We start from the raw sequence: 19,446 nt of genomic DNA, 5'->3' as shown, positions 1-19,446 counted from the left end.
ATCAACCAGAACATTGGTGGTGACGGATGAATATGCGCTTCTTCTCACATGCGTCTCTGCCGTGTGTTACCGAGATGCAGAAAATAAATCACTATTTAAAAACAGAAAAAACAACACATGCTGATGATTCACTGATGTGATATTAGAGCTTCAAAGAAACACGCTTCCTACTTCTATCAGTTAAGCAGATAAAAAATGTAAAAGAAATAAGTGATTTTCAGCACAAACTCATGCAATTAAAAAAAAAAGGAACAAGAAAAAGTTCAATACAAATGTAAAAAGAACCAGAACATTCAGATCCAAAGTTCTGCAAACATGTGTGTCTTCCTGCTATCTAACTTTGATGCTTTAGATCTTCAAGTTTCTGCTCCCTCCTCCCTACCTGCTGCCTCTGATAGGCTGAGAACGTCTTCTCGATGTCCTCCAGATCCAGGATTTTGAAAACTTTGGCATCATCCACCTCCATCCACACAGTTCCCTCCAGTTTATTCTGTTCACAGTAAGATAAACGTTTCAACACAGACGTCTACATAACTGAGTTCCTGTGCGTTCGCCGCTCTCACCTCCGCCAACTTTGACCAGTTAAAGGACTTGAGCGGGTTGGATGGTTGAGGAAGGTTCTTCCTCTTCAGAGAGGGCCCCAGAGGCGCTCCAGGTGGTGGGGGTACGCCGCTCATCGGTGGGCAACCGGGAGGAGGAGGAGGGCCACCAGGGGGAGGGGGTGGGGGAGGAGGGGGCATCAGGCCACCAGGAGGCGGTGGCGGAGGGGGCACGCCTGCGAATGATGGCACGGGGGGAGGGAACAGAGGGCCACCGGGGGGGCCGGGAGGAAGAGGAGGCCCGCCTGGGACAACAGCTGCCGCCTGCCTCTGCACAAGTGAGACGGAGGGGAGGAGGAGATGTGAGAACGAAGTTCTGATGAAAGAAAACTTCCAGGTTGAAAAGAAAAACCTTGAAATAATTTTCTCCCCATCATTTTGGGTTTTTTTCCTGCAAAATAAACGAGTAGAACACATTTGCTCTCATCGGTTTTGCCATTAAAGTCCCACTCCAATGGTCTTGATCTGTTGTAAAAGCGTTCCCATGATGCCGTTTGCAGCTAAAAACCTGTCGTTTTCTAGGACATCGTTTCTGCAGAGCGGCTGGAGTTTCTTAGAAATTCACCTCTGAGTTGCCAGCTCAGACGAGGAAATCAAAGGCGTACATGGATCTAGTCGTCTGCAAGAGAACGCATCAGAATGGAGCGGAGAAGGGAGCTTGCGGCACACCCAGCGTTGTCTCCACGTCACTAATACGATCTTTTTCAAACTGCATTTTTTCCATCTGCTCCTGATTCACAGTGATTTGAAATGAAAAACACTCAGAAACAGCGATGTACCGATCAGTACTTTTTGGCCTCGATCCGATTCAGAGTTATTTGATTTTGATATCGATACTGATGCAGAGTCTCGATCCAAAACATTTGCAAAACATAAAAAATGTTATAAACTGATATAGGTTGTCTCTTATTCCATTTTATTACCTTCTCTTACCTTTTTACACTTTAAACAGAGCACTTCTGTGAAGCAGTTTGATCAAAGATAAATAATGCAACTATCAAGCAGAAAAAATGATTATCTGTAAATTAGTAAAAATAAGTGATAGGTTGTGTGAGAAAGTTTAGAAACTGTAGCCTTAGTTCATTTAGAACTATAAGTTTTTTTTTTTAAATGAATTATAACTCATGTTTACATGAAGAATTCTTATAAAGTAGAATGATTTTCTCCAACAATCTTAGTTGCAGTACGATGGTGAGGTAATATTGAGTCATGTAACAAAGTTTGGTGACTGCAGCTTTAGTATCTTCACAACATTTTGGTTCTCATCTCCATTAAAAATGAAAAGCATGGACTTTCTCCTATAATCATTGTAGCATAAATATGATGATGAGTTTTCATGACTGGGTCATATCAGTGTAAACATTTATTAGTTTTGATTGTTTTTGAAAGATTATACATTTAATTTTTTTCCAATCAGCTCTTCCAGGAGCTTACACTCTGCAGCGTCTCACTTCCGCCTCTCTGTCGGCAGCAGGAAAGCGCTGTTCTCATTAAAAACCAAATCATTTTTCTTTTAAATGCCTTTGTAGGTTGTTGTTTGCGTTGAAGTTAGTTTTAACCATTAATTAAAAGAGTTTTTGAGCCCCGACGTCTGAATCTGTGAATGTCTTTTTAACTTTCCTGAACTGTTTTCGTGTGCCTCCTGCTCAAACTGCTGCCATGTTCCGCTTTGTTTTACGGCGATTCGTTCCCGATATTCAAACATCTACAAAGGCATTTTTATAAAATAACAAAGTAATAAATTAATAAAAAAATAAATATTTAATCCTAATCGGGGATTTTGACAGAGTCTAAAGCTATGTGATCGGATCAGGACATCCCTACTCAAAAATGTCATTTTAATCTAAATTTTCTTTACATGTCCTCCATCATCAGAAAAATGCTACAAAAACATGTTAAAAACACCATCTTGATCAGATCTTTAAAAGGCAGAACAGTTTTTGACTAAAGATAAAGGACCGACATACTGTGCTGAGTTCATGCAGCCGTGCAGTGAGATCCGCCACTTGCTGTTTGACATTTTTGTGCTCGGTGCTCTCCTTCTCCAGCTTCTCTTTCATCTTGTTAAGGGTCTGCATCATGTCCTCCTTTTCCTGTGTCTTGGCGTCACATTCTCGCTCTTTCTTCTCAAACTTCTGCTGGAGCTCTTGGTGTTCTAGGATAAAAACCAACAAAAAAAAATCAGTGATCTTGTCATATTATTGTCATTTTAGAATCAATTCCTTTCAGGTATTTTTTACGGCCGATACAAGGCACACCTTTCCTCATTTTCTCAGCCTGCTCCTTCCACTGTTTGACCTCATTTTCATTAACCAGCCTGCAGAGAGGAGGACACATAATTATTCTCAGGCTGTTCCTGAAAGGTCGTTTTCCTTCACTTGAAAGAGATGCCACTTTTAAGCCCAAACTATAAAACACAAGGCTTTGAACTTGAAACTCCAGTGTGTTTAGGTGCACTCACATTCTGACCACGTTCTTCACGTTAAAGTTCTCCAGCGGCGCCACATCTGGGTCGTGACCTTTGTCGTTCTGCAGAACCATCTGCTGCACGATCCGGTCCAGCAGCAGCCAGTATTGTACCGTGTTTCCGCTCCTCTTGTCTGAAATGGACCATCAAAGATGTTTTCAGGGTCCACGTTTATGTGTTTGTACGAATCCTTGAGGTCCTTTTAGGTTTGAATGTCTACTCAAACACTGGAGATTCAAAGCCAAACTACATTTGACTCATTCTGAAACAATATTTTACATTCAATGTGTGTCCAAAGTCCTACAAAGTAAGATTTAATTTAATTTAATTTATGGGAACTGCTTTTGAAATTTACTTGTGGATTTTATTTAATAGCAGTTTAAGGTTTATACAAATTTAGGAGCAAAATGTTGATCCCATTGATAATTTAACACAACTAAAATTCAAGTCTGCACATCAAATGAATCCTTTACAGCCTTCTCAGCATTTTAAAGTCATTTTTATCATCATAAGAATCGTTTTGTGGAGCACATTTTCCTCTTTTATGGATTTTCTTTTGAATAGTCATTTAATATCTTGGAGCCTTTTAACTTTCTTTAAATACTTTGTAGGGATTAGCGTTTTAAATGAAGAGCTCTCATATTTAAACGATTCCGGGAAAAGGTTACAAAAAATTAACAAATAAAAGCAGCTTGGCAAACTGCAGTCTTGAATATGTTAATTCATGAAAGGAAAAAAAGTCCTTTTATGGAAATAAGAAGCATCGGAACCCGACTACAGATTGTAGTTTGGAAAAGAATGTGTTTAATTTCTGGACAAAGCAACTTTCTTATCTGTTTGGCAGGAAACCAGAAAATGTATGAATTTTGTGGGAGTCCGGCTCCTGCTTTATATTTAGAAATCGTATTTCACGGCAGAAGAAAAAAATGAAAGAGTTTTAAAAATATTTATTCTGGCTGTTCTGCTATTGTTGAACAGGGCTGGAAGTAAATGTGAAAAGGACTCACGCGGCATCAGCAGACAGTGATGCAGCACCGACATAAAGTGTGGGTATGCTTCATGGTGGTTCAGCTTCTTACGGATGAGCTCAAACACTTGTGTGGCGCTTTTTGTGTCTATGTGTACCTGCAGAGGAAGAGGACGGACACGTGATCACAGTTTGTTTTTTCATTCAAAAGCGCTGGAATTAGAGAGCATTCACTCACCGATTCAAAGCGCTTCGACAGAGCCAGCTCATCTTCGTTCCGCAGCATCTCAAAGAAATCTAAATGCCTGTGAGGGTCACAGGAAGTGGATTTGACAATCAAAACTAAAAAGTTCAGAAACTTTGAGACCTTTTAAACCTCCCAAACATGTAATGCTATATTCACACCGGGCTCAGAAACGACCACTTCCATTGAAGAGTCTATGTAAACACTCACATTCGTTTTTCAGGATTCTGCATCCAAAACTCTCACGTCCACGTGTCACTACGCACGTTTTTGAGACAGCTTTCGGGCTCTGTGTGCAAAACGCACGGCACCTGAGCTAGCATCAAAAGTTAACCCAGGTAAATTTTGACCAATTAGGGATTCGGATTTGGTAGTGACGTATGGGTAGCGCCGAATTTAATTCACAGTAGTGCCAACTATTTGAAAAGTCATCATGGAGGAGATATAACAAATTGCGGTTTGTGTCCGGCTAAAATTCTATGACACCAAGTTTTTAATATATCGGAATAGAGCTGTGAAAGAAAAACCCTGGAGCAAAATTCACCACTTTGGCATTTTACACCAGGCCTCTTCCAAATGAGAGTCCATTTGCTGGTATCAGGTAGCAACAGTCTGTGTGAAGGGCTCAGGAAAGTTGTAAAACTGAAGACCGTAGGAGCAGGTGAGGAAGAGGAGGCTCAATTGGAAGATCATCTTACCTGTCTAACGTAGAGTTTTCATGAGAGCGCAGCTTATCAATGACGGGCTGGATTCCCAACATGAGGAACTCGTATCGGAGGTGGATTCGGAATTCCAAACTAGTCTAGAAAAAGGAAAAGAACGAAAAATACGCAGATGACAACAAAGACCTTAGTTTGTTTAAAAACTGCAACCCAACATGTAGAGTGTTTAAATGTTACCTCTCCAGCTCCTTGGCTTAGCACAGCATTGATGAAGGACATGATGGCTGTTTTTAGGTTGACCTCGTCTCTGTATCGCCCCGTCTTCCGGTCCAAATCGTTTATTAGTGTCTGAGAAAAACCATGGTAACTTTAGGAAGAGTCACAAAGCCTGATCTGAGAAAAAGGCCGGCCCCCACCCACCTGAAAGCGAGTTCTTTCACAGGCAAAGTGTTGATAGTGCAGCATGGACTCCAGGATTTTTTTGTGCCCGCCTGGTACGAGGCACACAGCCCCCATTATTTCCAGCACTGCAACTTTAGTCTTGATGTTTTCTGTGGCCAAGCTCTGAGCGATGATGTTGATGCTCTCGGAGTGAGACAGGACGTGGGCACGGCCCTGAGAGTTGTTCATCAGAGCCTTGATGCAGCCGATCAGAGACGTGTGGATCTGGGATTCGGTGGTGTCGTAGTCCATGCTCTTCAGGAAGTTCAGGATACACGTGAGGCCGTCCAGGTCGATGAAACGAGTCACAAACCTGGGAGGAAGGCAGGAAGTGGGAGAGCGTTTGAGTTTGGAGACAACCCCAATGACTTTAACCCAGAAAAATGAAGCGTCCTGAGATGAAGCGATAACACTGTGGTTTTATTTTTTTATAAAAAAAAAAACCAAAAACATTCATCTGCATTGCAGCAGCCTTTCTCTATGGTTCAAAAAGGGCTTTTTCCTGCTCTTAAGGGAGGGACAAATAGAAGCAGAAGCAACGATAGCTGAAAAAGAAATAAAAGGCAGTAACCCCAGGATTTTGCAAAGTTGCGATCGCAGCAATTTCTCTGAGTTGAACCCTTTAACACCAGGGCATTAGCTCCAGTGTTTACATTCTTCAACCATTACGCAATTATGTATGTATTCTAGAGTGGATCAAGGGAGTCTTACGCTGATATGCAGCACTTTGCAGTAGTAATGTGTCGCATATCACTTTAAAGTCTATATAAAAACCTCTTTTCTCCACGTCAGACCATCAGCAGATTCATGTTGATCATGTGAACGGTCAAGGAGTTTTGGTAGATCAAAGGCGGTGTGTTATTTCGATATCATAGGCAAGTTCAAAGTTAGTTGGAGCCCAAACCATGTTGAGCTATAAATTAAACTGAATTGATATTATAACCCAAAAAACTAAAACTCTCTATGCTAATTACATTTTTGATTTGAACATGAAAAAACTAGAAGAGAGAGAACTTGTATTTCTCTAGTTAAAAATGAGCTTTTCAGCATGAATATAATGTTCCTCATGTGTCAGCTAAGCCTCCCATTAATATATAATTGCTCGACTTTTACAATTCTTTTTGCACAAACATGAATATAAAATTGCTTTATTTCAAATACATCACTGCTTAATGAGGAATTTCAATGCTGAGCATTTCCTGTGGGGTTACAAACTGGAAAAAAAACGATCGCAACTTCAGGTTTATGTGCTGCAACAGTCATTAAAATATATATATATATATATATCAAGCAGGATTCTGAAGGGATAGAGAAAAGGTCGTCACCTCATTGGCTGAGTCCTCAGAGCCGTCTTCAAGTTCTCTATGGTTTTGTTCCTCTCCTCTTCCTCCTCCTTTTCCAGAGCGAGGAGTGTGATTCTCTAATAGACAAAAACATACGCTTCACTGACAGTCCAGTCTATCCATCAATAAATAAATGGCACTACTTACAGCTGCCATTGAATTAAGCTGATCTATGTAGTACTCTGGCCAACTTGTTGCACCTTTGTTTTCCTCTTGTTCCTGTAAAAGATTTTGTAGAAAACAAATTTGAGACTTTAATCCGACATTCTCAACCAGATCTCCTACAGCCAAGATTCTGTCTGCTTTATCATACTGTGGGTCAGAACAGAAAGCTACGTTTCATGTAGTCTGCTGCACCAAAACGGAAAAGGAAATGCTTTATGTTGAGTCTGAACGGGTCAAATTCAAAACTTCAAACCCGATGCAGAACTTTCCCCTCCATCTTCTGCTTTTGATCATTTGTCAGATCAATAGTCTTTGCAAACACACAGGGAGAAGACAGAAATAGCTGTAGATGAAGCACAAACTTAAAGTAGGCCAGCGCTGACATTCAACCCGTTTTCTGCTGCAGCTCTTTAGGGGGTGGAAGTGCCAAGAAAGAAAAAAAAAAAAAAAAAAAAAAAAAAAAAGAGAGCACAGCTGCTGGAGGAAAATCTGCAGATTAACAAATGATTGTTAAAACTCTGGATTAAGGACATGGCATGACATATGGCAACATTAATCTCCCGAGACGGTTTGCAGACATATAGAAATCATGTTTTAACACAGGAAATCAGAGAATGGAACTTGGCATTGAGCTTTAGATAAAAGGCTTCCTGGCTCTGAGTTTTAGTCCTGCACCATTAGGCACAAGTGAACAGAAACTAATGGGCCGTTGGTTGTCTACTGAACAGACTTGGCTGCTCTTTGACAAACTGTGAGCCTTGGCAGCTTTGCACAGACCGTGCACTGACAAGAAGGCCCTATCCTGCTGTTCCACTAATGATCCGTGCCAGTCTGACCAGGCGGCTGCTGGAAAGCGTCCAGGGTTTTAAAGCAGCAGAGAAGGGCCCAGTTTCCTTTTTTAGGAGGTCATCATTGCAGCTGGACGTCTCCTGAAGGCCTTGAATTTGTTTAAGGTACACATAAGCAAGAGAAAAGCTAGAAAGGAAAGTGCATTTTGCAAAATGAAATTGCATTTTGCAAAATGAAATTTCATTTTGCAAACATTCCGGAAATAAAAGATCAAAGTTGCAGGCAGAAGCAGGAATCCCAGTCGGTTTTAGGGGAACAGTCTGCTTGAAGGAGAAGCTAAATTACAACTCAGAGGTTGGGATGAAACATAAACCTAGGCTCAAAATGTACAAACAACGGCATGAAGAAATCTTGGCAGATGATGGAGCCTTGAGGGGCGCTGAGAAGAAGCAGGAGAAAGATTGAATCTGTGCAGGATGATTTCATTAGCTCAGGTGTCTGGCCAAAGCAAGCAGCTCCAGCTTTGATGGACTTATCTCTTCCACGCCCAGGCAGGCTTTGGAAGCCAAGTAGCGATTAGTGACAAAGAGCGCCCTCATCACTGCCCCACCGGTCACCCCACCGGCACGCGGACCCCCACCCATGACTCCTATACCGAAGCTGCACCTGTGGAAATGAAGCCTTCCTGTTTGCTTTGGACAAACGCACAGCTTCCTTTGCCTCTGTTCTCCACATGCACACCCTTCCCCTCGGAGCGCTCATGGCGAGTTTGTATCTGTCTGGGTGACAGCCAGAACCTGCTGCAGACTCAGCAATATTCATGAATATCTGTCTTTTCTCCCTCCTCCCTGCTGCAGGTCCACGCCGCACTAAAAGCTCACGGTAATCTAAATCTTTCCCCACAGACAGAAACATTCTTCTGTGATTCCATCAGAAACAGAAAAAAAAAATGGGTTTAAAAAATGCTGCTGTATGTGAAAGAACTACCTATAAGGCACGAAAACAGGAAACTCTTCACTTAAACTTTAAAGCAGTAATAAACTTTGACAAGATTTCAAAACAAAAGAGTCAAAAAAAACTCCCTTCCACAAAAACCCAACTTTTCAAACATACAGAGCCTTGAAACTGCAAATCATGCAACTCAAGGGTACTTTCTGTGCCGCAATGCTGACCTATATAAACCATCTTTCTCAAAAGACTAAATCCAGACTCTTCATCCTCCAGCTTGTTTCCACATGCAGGAAAAGATGAGCAAATCTAAGCGGTCTGTCTGCACACCAGCAGAGGCAGGATTTCCGGACAAATATGAGGGCACATTCAGTGTTGGGATGACTTTAAATGATCTAAACCAGAGGAGGCGTCTGTATTTTCCTGTGAGCTGAGGGTGAGTTCACACACAGAAAGGCAGCTGAAGCACCTTTTATTCCAAAGAAAGAGTGTAATGAAACGTGACGCGGCCACAAACCTGCACATCGTGGCTGCAGGTTTTGTCTGAAAGGGGAGGTGGAATATCTAAAAAAATAAACCACTCGCTTATGAAAACTGTGGTTTTGAGGAAATGCGTAGTTGTTTTGAGCAAAGGTGTAAACTCTGTATAACCAGTTATGACTAGGTATATTCTAGCTCCTTAAAGAAAATAATCATCCCCTAGTTGTGATTCGAAGGTTTTGAAACATATCATTCCATGTTGGAACTGTAGGACTCCGCCCATTCAATTTAGTTATCATGGCGGCTGCTTAAAGATGGCCCTTTTCAGAGAAAAATGAAGAAAAAGCTACTTTGAAAAAGCACAATATTTGACCCACTACCTACAAAAATGGAAAATAAAAAGGTACATTTTTGCAGTGACTTCACACCCCTGTAGATGGCGCCACCTATCCCCACGATTGAATTCACAGCAATTTATTCCTCGACTTGACATGACAATATGCCATTCCGTTTTCAGCTATAATGTGGATCATGCAGAGACATGTAGCACTAAAGTTACAGACACACTGGACACGTGACGTGTGTTCTTGAACAAACTAAACGCACATTCTTGAACGCGCATTTTTAGCCAATGGTGAACGACCAGGGAGGGGCATCTTCTTCTTCATCTACTGCTTACTGGCGCATGTCCGCCACCTACAGTCAGAAGAGGCTTGGTGTGAAATGTCAGAGCGGTGCCAATCTTGTGAATTTTGCTCCACACTTTTTCTTTCACAGCTCTATTCCAATTTATGACAGCTTTTGGTGTCAAAGAGTTTCAGCCAGATACAAACTACAATTATTAAATTCTCCTTCATGATTAATTTTCAACCGTTGGCACTCTGAAATAAAAGGGATGCCGCTCACAATCAAATCAGAGTCCCTCATTGGTCAAAGTTTAACCTCTTTTAACTTTTAACGCACATCCAATTGTCACTCGTTTTGCCCAAAAACAGTCTTAAAAATGTGCGTAGCTATGTGTGAACGTAAGAGTTTTGAACGTGGAAGCCCGAAACACGCATGTACGTAAGTTTATGCAGAGTATTTATTGGAACAGTCTACTTGAACGCACATTTTCCGTCTGAACATAGTGCAACAAGACCTTGTTAACAATGTGGCTGTGGCATGCAAAAACTTTGGTTGTCAAGGAAACTCACGAAATGTAGTTTTGTGAATCGTGACCAAACTTTACACATAATTATATGCAAGCAAAAAATATAATGGTTTCGTTGGGCCTCTAAACTTCAAAACGGTGGTTACTGTGTTTCAAAGGGTCAGTTTTCTCCAGTGTTTGCTGTTTGACTGCTTGTGGGCATAGGCATTAAGAAATGACGGGGCGGAGCTAACACGGCAGCAATCCAGCTAAGACGGAGCCAAGATGGTGGGCTTACAATCACAAAATAGATGTCAACTATTTCAAACAGAGCTTAAAATGATTACACTAGATTGAGAATACCTTTTAAAAAACCAAACCCTGCCAGACAATTACAGTTAGAAGCCGAGGGCGGTAAAAGGAAAGGGCTGCTCGGCTAAATTCAACATAATTTTTTGTTTATGAATAAGCAAGTTTTTTCCACAGGATGTGACCTGGAATCATCATCATCGTCACATTCCAACTTTTAAATAAAGATAATAATCACACTCAAGAGTGAAACTATGAAGCATGATGCATTTTTAAAACACTTTCTTACATAACTTTTAGTTAGGAAGCGTGTCAAAGTAAAAAGCAGTGTTTTCTTTGAAACAAAAGAAGTGGCAGGGCCAGGGCAGGGGTGGGGCAGGCCGTCCTTTGCTCCTAACAAGTATCTGTTACATGCTTTTGTACTTAAGCCATCCGTAGTTAAAACTTAAGAGCACAACAAATGAAAAGATAGTAGAGTGCATCTGGTCTCCACGTTCTGACAAGTCACATGAAAAATGTAGAAATAAATAATAACACTTTTAATCAGATCTTCTGCTTTGAGGACAGAGATTTGCCATGTTTATCTGCGAGTTTCAGTCAGCCAACTGTGAAATTTGGCCGACTGCGATGAAACCAACAGATGTGCATTGCTTACCTTTTTCTTGCTGCAGTAGATTTGCCATTTCTTCTCTGCAGGCAGAGCAAACATGGCTTCTCTGTGCTTCTCTGTGAGGTCAAGTTCATCCTGCAAAGAAAAAAAAATACATTTTATTGACTGAATAAATATGAAAAATACCCAACTATCCCTATAATCCCATTCACAGTATGAGAGTGTTCTTCACAAGATATCAAATTACAGAAAAATAAATTTAGCAATGTGAAGAAAGCGGTTTGGTTTCTGCCAAAAGAGGTTTCAACAGAAGTCTAGTTTTAGGTTCAGATATGTCGATAATCACTGGTTGGGATCATCATAAACGTTTGATTCCGAATTAACTCATAGGACTTCAAGGTTTTGTGCATGTGGATGAAAGACGAGGCATTTGACATGTGGCAGCAAACATCTGGAAACAACATGTGTGGTGCTGCGCGACCTTCAGAAGGGAACAGCAATGGGAAATGTTGGACTAAACAGAGAACATTTGAAAAACACCAAACACACAATACGAAAATCTGCGAGTTACTTTAGGAACGTCTGAGCATTCAACTTTTCCTCTAAATCAGCCTCATGTGAAGTAGATGATGAGATTCATGAGAAACCACTTAAATAATTTAGTGCGGAAGTACAACATAACTGGTCATTTGGAATAAAAGCTTAAACAGGGGCTGACTGTTTTTAAAATCATGTTTTGATGATAGATAAAGATTGAATGTAAGTGTTTTATGACATCATGAGACTCGACATTTGGAGCTTTATCTGCAAACAGCAATTTCAACATAAGGGATTCATTATGACTAAAGATCACATCACCTACAGTGGGGCAAAAAAAGTATTTAGTCAGCCACCAATTGTGCAAGTTCTCCCACCTAAAACATGAGAGAGGCCTGTAACTTTCATCATAGGTAGACTTCAACTACGAGAGACAAAATGAGAAAAAAAAATGCAGAAAATATCATTGTCTGATTTTGAACGAATTCATTTGTAAATTACTGTGGAAAATAAATATTTTGTCAATAACAAAAGCTCAACTGGTATTTTGGCCCATTCCTCCACACAGATCTCCTCTAGAGCAGTGATGTTTTGGGGCTGTTGCTGGGTAACACAGACTTTCAACTCCTTCCAAAGATTTTCTACGTGGTTGAGATCTGGAGACTAGCTAGGCCCCTCCAGGACCCTGAAATGCTTCTTATGAAACCAGTCTGTTATTCGGGCGTTTGTGTTTGGGATGGTTGTCATGCTGAAAGACCCAGCCATGTTCAATCTTCAATGTCTTTGCTGATGGAGGGAGATTTTCACTCAAAATCTGACCATACATGGCTCCATTCATTCTTTCCTTTACACGGTTTAGTCATCCTGGTCCCTTTGCTGAAAAACAGCCCCAAAGCATGATGCTTCCACCCCCATGCTGTACAGTAGGTATGGTGATCTTTGGATGCAACTCAGCATGCCTTCTCCTCCAAACCTGATGAGTAGAGTTCTTACAAAATGTTTTTATTTTGGTTTTATCTGACTTTAGGACATTCTCCCAATCCTCTTCTGGATCATCCAGATGATCTCTAGCAAACTTTAGACAGTCCTGCACATGTACTGGCTTTAGCAGGGGAACACGTCTGGATCCCTGGCGGCGTAGTGTGATACTGATGCCGTTGTTACTTTGGTCCCAGCTCTCTGCAGGTCATTCACTAGATCAGACAATGTGATTTTCTGGATTTTTTTCCTCATTTTGTCTCTCATAGTTGAAGTCTATGATCAAAATTACAGGCCTCTCTCGTGTTTTTAAGTGGGAGAACCTGTACAATCGGTGGCTGACTAAAAACTTTTTTGCCCCATTGTATAAGATTAAAAGAAGATTATGCTTCATTGGGATGATCAGCATTTTCCTTCTGACCAAATGGAGTCCATTCAAGATCTCTTTCTGCACTAAAGAGATCTAAATGCAGAAAAATAAGCTTCGTCTCAACTCAAAAGTTAGACAGGAATGATGATAATAAAGGAAACATTTACGTTTTTTTCCCTTCTATTCTGCTTTGCTTTTTCCTTACAAACCTGTACTCTGTTTATATGCACACAAACTATCTGATATCATCTGGTTTCCTCCTATATTCTGATAACTTATGGACAGAATTATCTGATGTCCTTGGTCAATGAATGCAGATTTCTGATAATAAGTCATTGGATGTAGATTTCTCCTAATGAGCCAAAACATCCGAGCATGTATGCAATTTATCCAATATATGGTATCTAGGGTAAATGGTGTATACTTATATAGTGCTTTACTACCTTCTTAAAAAGCCTGAAGTGCTTACAGTCAGTCTTATTCAAACCCACACACACCCACTAGCGCCAACCTATAACCACCAGGAGCAGTGTGGGGTTTAGAGTCTTGCCCAACTATGACACATGCGTGGACAGGGAGGGAACTGAACCAGCGATCTTCCAATCAGAGGTTGACTGCTCTACCTCTGCACCAAATATTTTGTAGTTTTGTATCTGCAAATGTGTAAACATGAATAAACAGAAGTAATAGACATCATATATAATAATTATGGGGGAAGTCAGATGAAACTGCAGAGCAGAGTTGCATTTCCAAGGCAATGGTTGTTTCTTCCTCGTGAAGTACAAATGAAGAACAGTAGTGGCTTATTGTTCAGTTTGCAGAAAGCCAATGGTACCAGGGACATATGATTGGTATAGTATAATGCATTCATTATAGGTTTATGAACACGCGACTGTATGTGTGGCCAAGAACACCAAGAATCGTCTGGTTGGTAAAGTTATGCCATCAATCCATCCATCTTTAGAATTTCCTGAATCCTTTTCAGGGTCACTGGAGTACACCTAAGTACAGGTCACCAGTCTGTTGCAGGACAACACATTCACATACTCACATGCAAACCTAGGGATAATTTAGAGATACCAATGAATCTATGAAGAAGGTTTTAGGAGTGTTCTACAGAAGACCCATCCATGCCCAAGCCATCATGCAAATTCCACACAGAAAGAACCCAACTAGTATTTGAACCAGGGCCTTCTTGATATGAGGTGAAAGGCGCTACAATCCAGCCTGAAGTTATGTCAGTTTTTCAAAATAAATCAGATAATGGACTTCTGTGGATAGTAGGATTCTTAATTGATCACATTTCCTTGATCATTATTTACAGTTTTGATTAGTTCCAGTAATCCAATTACGGTAGACTTGTACACAGGCTCATTGTGGCTAATTGCTGACAGGAAGAGCGCGTGGCTGTTTTTGTTTCTAAGGATAAAGGAGCAACAGAAAGCTTTTTTTCCCCTCACATTCTGCTTTCCGAATTATGTCTTTATAAAGAATGTTTGACAAAAACAAGCCATTAGCGGCTGAAGGGGACTTAAGCGGGTCTTGAATGAGACCTATTGATGTGCAAAAATGCCAAGATTACTGTAGCAGCCATGAGGGGGCCGATGAGGCCAGAAGATTCAGGAGGGTACGACAAATTACAAGTGACAAAGAGACAAAAAGGGAAGCAGCTTGACCCTGTTTACAGAATCATGCAAGCGTGAAGGCTTACAATAATACAGTTTATTCGTTAATGCGTTAACACACGGTGTTACAGTTAAGGAATCTATAAACAAGTTAACATCCTTTTTGAGATAAACAATTATGCTTCTTCTCATCTGTTCTTCAGCCTTTGTATGCAGGGAGTCCTTAAACTGAAAATTGAAAAGAGGTACACTAATATAACTAATATAATATATATATAATATAATATAAAACTAATATAATCACACAGTGGTGCAGAGGTAGAGCGGTCGACCTCTGATTTGAAGATCGCAAGTTCCCTGAAGTCCTGTGTTGAAGTGTCCTTAGGAAAGACACTGAACCCATGTTGCTTTTAGTGGTTATAGGTTGGTTCCAGTGTTCAGCAGTGGAGCCGCCATCAGTGTGTGAATGTCTGTGTGTTTCTGGATAAATGGGAGTGTGACTGTAAATATGCCATTTACCAAAACTTACCAATAGGCCTGCACAACAAGTCACAAATTTACCATCACGATACATCAGCCTTTGCAACATGCAAAAGACGCACACATGCTAAAACAATCTTATGGCACCTTGAAGTAATCGGTGGGACAACTTATGTTAGATGCCTGCCTTCTATGTAAACAAGGTTCTTTTTGAGTACAAGTTTAGTTTTTTTGACCTTTATTTACCGTATTTTATATATGGCGTAATGTCAATGAATGGTCTATTTTCAATCTCATCTCATAAATAAGGCAACAAACGGACAAAAAGGCAGACTTTATTAACTGTGTTTATAATAATTCCAGCACTTGTTTGTAACAGGCTACATATCAGCCACGTTAGCATAGATAGTCACAATACCTGGAACTTCCAACTTTGTTTACAACACAAAAAAATGCTGATACTGCTAAAACAGACATTAACCTAACTCTTTGAAACCGAACTCCCCCTTGTAACGTAAAAACAAAAACAGTCAGACACCGCTACACGTTAGTATATTTACAGTAACACCCAAACTTGTTTGCAACTCCTTCCAAAAAACAGGCGTCCGTCTTAAAAATCACTTTGACATCAGTAAACACAACCATAAAGAATCTGTAAATAAGCTGCACTGTCGTTTGATGAAAAAAATGAAGGCTTTTAGGTGCGTCTCATAGTGCGGGAAATACATAAAGTAAACATGGAAATATGTATTAGTTGTTTTGCTTTTAGTTCATGTATCGGAAGTTATTTCGTCATTGTAATATTGATCACTAATACCACACATCGTGCAGCCCTACTTACCACCAACTCTGAGAACATGCCATCCAGCTCATCGTACCCTGGCATGGGGAGTGCCGGCTCCAAGGACTGCAGTGCGAAGTCCTCTCGCAGCTTGTAGGTGATCTCTGGGTGATCACTGCTGTTAAAACAGCAAAACATGAAGGAGAGTCCTCCACGTCCGCTGCCCCCGCCGCCACTCCCACGCTTCCGGGGAGCCATGGCTGTCAGATGAGTGATCACTAGTCAGGTACAGAGCGAGGGAGGGAGGGAGGCTCCCTCAGGGCCTCTTTACAGCCTCCTTCGCCTCAGATTTGGGCCTCCGTCAGTGAGAGCTGGGAAGACAAAACAAGGACAGAGAGCACTTTAAATACCAACTAACACAAAAACAACTCTAAGAAGAGCATCCTCAAAGAAAGAAATAAAAGCATACTGCTTGGTCAATCATGGCAGAAAGGGCGTTACATTTTCCAGTGGTTTACTTTGGAAATATACTGAAATGAGTCCTAATTTTAGATCCAAATGGTGTGGAGGGAGGCTGCCTGCAAAGGTACCAAACTATGCACAGTGGGAATAATGTCAGTTTACATTACAGAGTCTGAACACCACCAAATGCAGACACTAACACTTTGTTTTCTGCAACAAAATCCCCAAATCCACTCTAGCTGGATGCCAACTCCTCTAAAATATGAGTTTTGCAAACCAAGAACCTTGACCCTCTGCCCCTGCAACAGTTAATGACATTAGGTAATTATTATGAAAGGAGAGTACAGCGAACCTCTTCATGAGCCAAACTGAAAGGCTCAATTATAGCCTTTACACAATAGAGTCTGGCCACGAGGGAAACCTGATTGAAATGAAGACTGCAATTTGCCTGGATTAGTACATTCAGCATCTGTCCGATGCCCTTCCTTCCTGTTAACACTTGGCTAATAAGAATGAAGATTATAACAAGGGTGTGTTCACAATGACAGCCGTATGCGACTGCATCCCTTTGGAAACTGGTTAATGTGGTGAAAGAGCCAACACAAGGTTCTTCATTCATGCTAGGTCACATCCACCTTCTCATATTTGAAAAAAAAGCTGAATTTCTGAAAAGAAATCGTAAAAAAAAATATATATATATATATTCAGAAAGTTGCTTTTTTACCATTTTTATTAAATCAGGAATGAACAAAGGTGCACCAATGTCCCAGTAAGGTGTTCAAATTCCAATTTCTCATCATGGATACAATTACACCCATCAGCTGTTCTAAATGATCAGCATTTCCAAAAAGGGTTGAGCACATTCCCCAGAAGATGCCTTCATGATATTTAAGATAACTGATATTTGAGAGTGCTGTGTGTCTCAGACTGATGGCTAAACATGCTTTATGTTTGTGGTTTTACATTTATTGCATTCCATGTACACAGAGTCTCATTGCTTTCTTATTTAATCAAAACAAACCTGCTGTCTGGCAAATGAGGATGTATATAAAGCATTTTGTCAGTGTGTCAACACTGCAGCTCTACAGTTGCCATGCACCCAGCCAGCTCTAAAAACCATGGATGCCGTGGTGACTAGTAGGAGTTTTGTATGGCTGCACTCATGTGATCTTTCACAGTGATTTGCTACGAACCAAAGCTGCACCCGGACAGAATCAATCATCATCAGCGAGGTGGATATCCACATTTATCCCAGCCAGGTAAACGTCCTCAACTGTAATCGAAATTTCCGGCTCAATGCTCTCATGGAGCTGATGCAACAAAGTGCAGCTGCACTTTCCAATGGCTACCTCGTCCTAAAATAGTCCAATGTGAGGGAAAGTTTGGAACTGGAGTTTTTTCTAATCCACCAGTTGTTGATGGTACACCCACCCGAAACAGCCAACTCAACAACAAAGACCAAACAAATACCAAAGTTTGAAAAATCTAAACAAAATCAAATTATTTATCACAGGAGTTTTTCTATTGGTCAAATGAAAATCAATATCATTGCTGGAAATATAAACCTGCCAGAAGTCTGACATTAATCATACCATGTAACAACCAGGCAATCTGCCAATCAGAACTAAATCTCTTTTAAATACTTTTCACCAACCACACAAAGGTGTTAAACTTTGCATGTGAGACGGAGCACACAGCAGCTCTGTCTTACTTACAACCATGACTTGTGTATTTATTTTGACACTTTCTCAGTGTTTCCAGATTGACTACCGGGGGCCTCAGCAGCAGCTGGTTGGCTTCATGCATCTTCATGCATGGAGTGGAGACATAACTGAAAGCCCCCTTTGACCATATTAGTCCAAAAACCTGCACATCTTTTCCATTAGCTAAAGCCGGCAGTAAAGTCTGTATAAACTTGTGAGCCAGAAGGAGACAAGGTTGGTCCCTATCCAGCTAGCGGAACCTCTGGATGCATCTCTGTGAGGTCATCTGAGAACAGGTTTGGGGATTTTTTTTGACTTTGGAGTAATTATTTAACCTGAACTGTTCTTTATCAGCCCCTGCAGGTCGTCTGTCAGACGGTCGAGGTTTCCAACAGAACAGAGGTTTGTTGCAGCAGGACGACATTCCTCTCAGTCAGGCGAGAGTTGTGACCCTGAACAACACTCACACCTTCCAGTGTCAACTGCTGGAACAGACTCTCATATCGTAGTCATGAATGTCCACTCCAACCATTTACAGTGACCTTTAGCTGTCCAAGCAGTTGAACAGGATTGATGATATTTTGTGTGAATTCGTTGATACCTGAGGATAATCCCATGCAACAGAAGTAGTTCTCACATGACCGTGAAACTCAAACACCTGGAGAAACATCAAGTCTTTTAAGAGCTTACATTAAAAGACAGATCGTTTTCACTCCTCCATTCATACACTTCTGGTGATAAGACTCCGCCTGCCTCCAGTCAAACACTTCTGCCTTTGTTTGAGGAGATTTACATCTTTAGACGGTCTTGTTGTTTCTTGACCATGTGGTCTTGTGGGTGACCTGGCAGCAGTCCAGACTGTAAAAAGAATCCCACTGTTTGTAAAGTGTGTGTCAGGCCATGGACAGTGCCTGTCCAAGAGCTCACCAATTAAACCAGTGCCAGTGTTCACTGGAGGAGACGCAGAAGAAGAAAATGACCAAAGGAAAACAAAAAAATGGGGATACGAAAATACAGATGACCTTAAACTTTAGCCTTTTTTTATTTTTACTTTTTTCCTCTGCCCAATATATCGGCTTGCAATAATTCCTTTTATTGGTCTAATGAATGACAACCCAAAGTTGTGATCTTTTTAAGTAGATTGAATTTAGTGCTAAATGCGATTCTAGCACTAAAAGCAACCTTAAAATGTAAAAATAAGTTTTCCTGAAGCAACCCTTAAAAAATAAAGGACATTCCAAAACATACAAAAGAAGAAAAGTTGTCAAAGTTCTCATGGCATATCAAAAAGAACAACAGTTGGTTTTAATAGTGGCATAGCAAAAGTCTTTATAGACACACTCCAATCATCTTT

General features: G+C 40.8%; 1 protein-coding gene across 3 annotated transcripts in view; it reads right to left on the bottom strand.

Moving 5' to 3' along the window:
* The window catches only part of daam1 (dishevelled associated activator of morphogenesis 1), a 48,437-nt gene that overhangs the window by 6,035 nt on the left and 22,956 nt on the right, over positions 1-19,446 (bottom strand). For all 3 annotated transcript variants that reach the window (XM_023952725.1, XM_023952727.1, XM_023952726.1), the window contains exons 2-15: positions 15,988-16,298; positions 11,202-11,291; positions 6,871-6,942; positions 6,706-6,800; positions 5,360-5,693; positions 5,177-5,287; positions 4,976-5,079; positions 4,272-4,338; positions 4,074-4,191; positions 3,061-3,199; positions 2,858-2,916; positions 2,567-2,754; positions 564-869; positions 383-490 (exon numbers count right to left, since the gene is read on the bottom strand). In XM_023952725.1, the coding sequence (XP_023808493.1) occupies positions 383-490; positions 564-869; positions 2,567-2,754; positions 2,858-2,916; positions 3,061-3,199; positions 4,074-4,191; positions 4,272-4,338; positions 4,976-5,079; positions 5,177-5,287; positions 5,360-5,693; positions 6,706-6,800; positions 6,871-6,942; positions 11,202-11,291; positions 15,988-16,185 (1,989 nt within the window). In that variant the 5' untranslated portion in view covers positions 16,186-16,298. The remainder of the gene's footprint in view (positions 1-382; positions 491-563; positions 870-2,566; positions 2,755-2,857; positions 2,917-3,060; positions 3,200-4,073; positions 4,192-4,271; positions 4,339-4,975; positions 5,080-5,176; positions 5,288-5,359; positions 5,694-6,705; positions 6,801-6,870; positions 6,943-11,201; positions 11,292-15,987; positions 16,299-19,446) is intronic.

Source organism: Oryzias latipes, chromosome 24, assembly GCF_002234675.1.
Source record: "Oryzias latipes chromosome 24, ASM223467v1".
Classification (NCBI taxonomy): Eukaryota; Metazoa; Chordata; class Actinopteri; order Beloniformes; family Adrianichthyidae; genus Oryzias; species Oryzias latipes.
The sequence above is the reverse complement of the archived record's forward strand: the minus strand, read 5'-3'. Positions and strand labels throughout refer to the sequence as shown.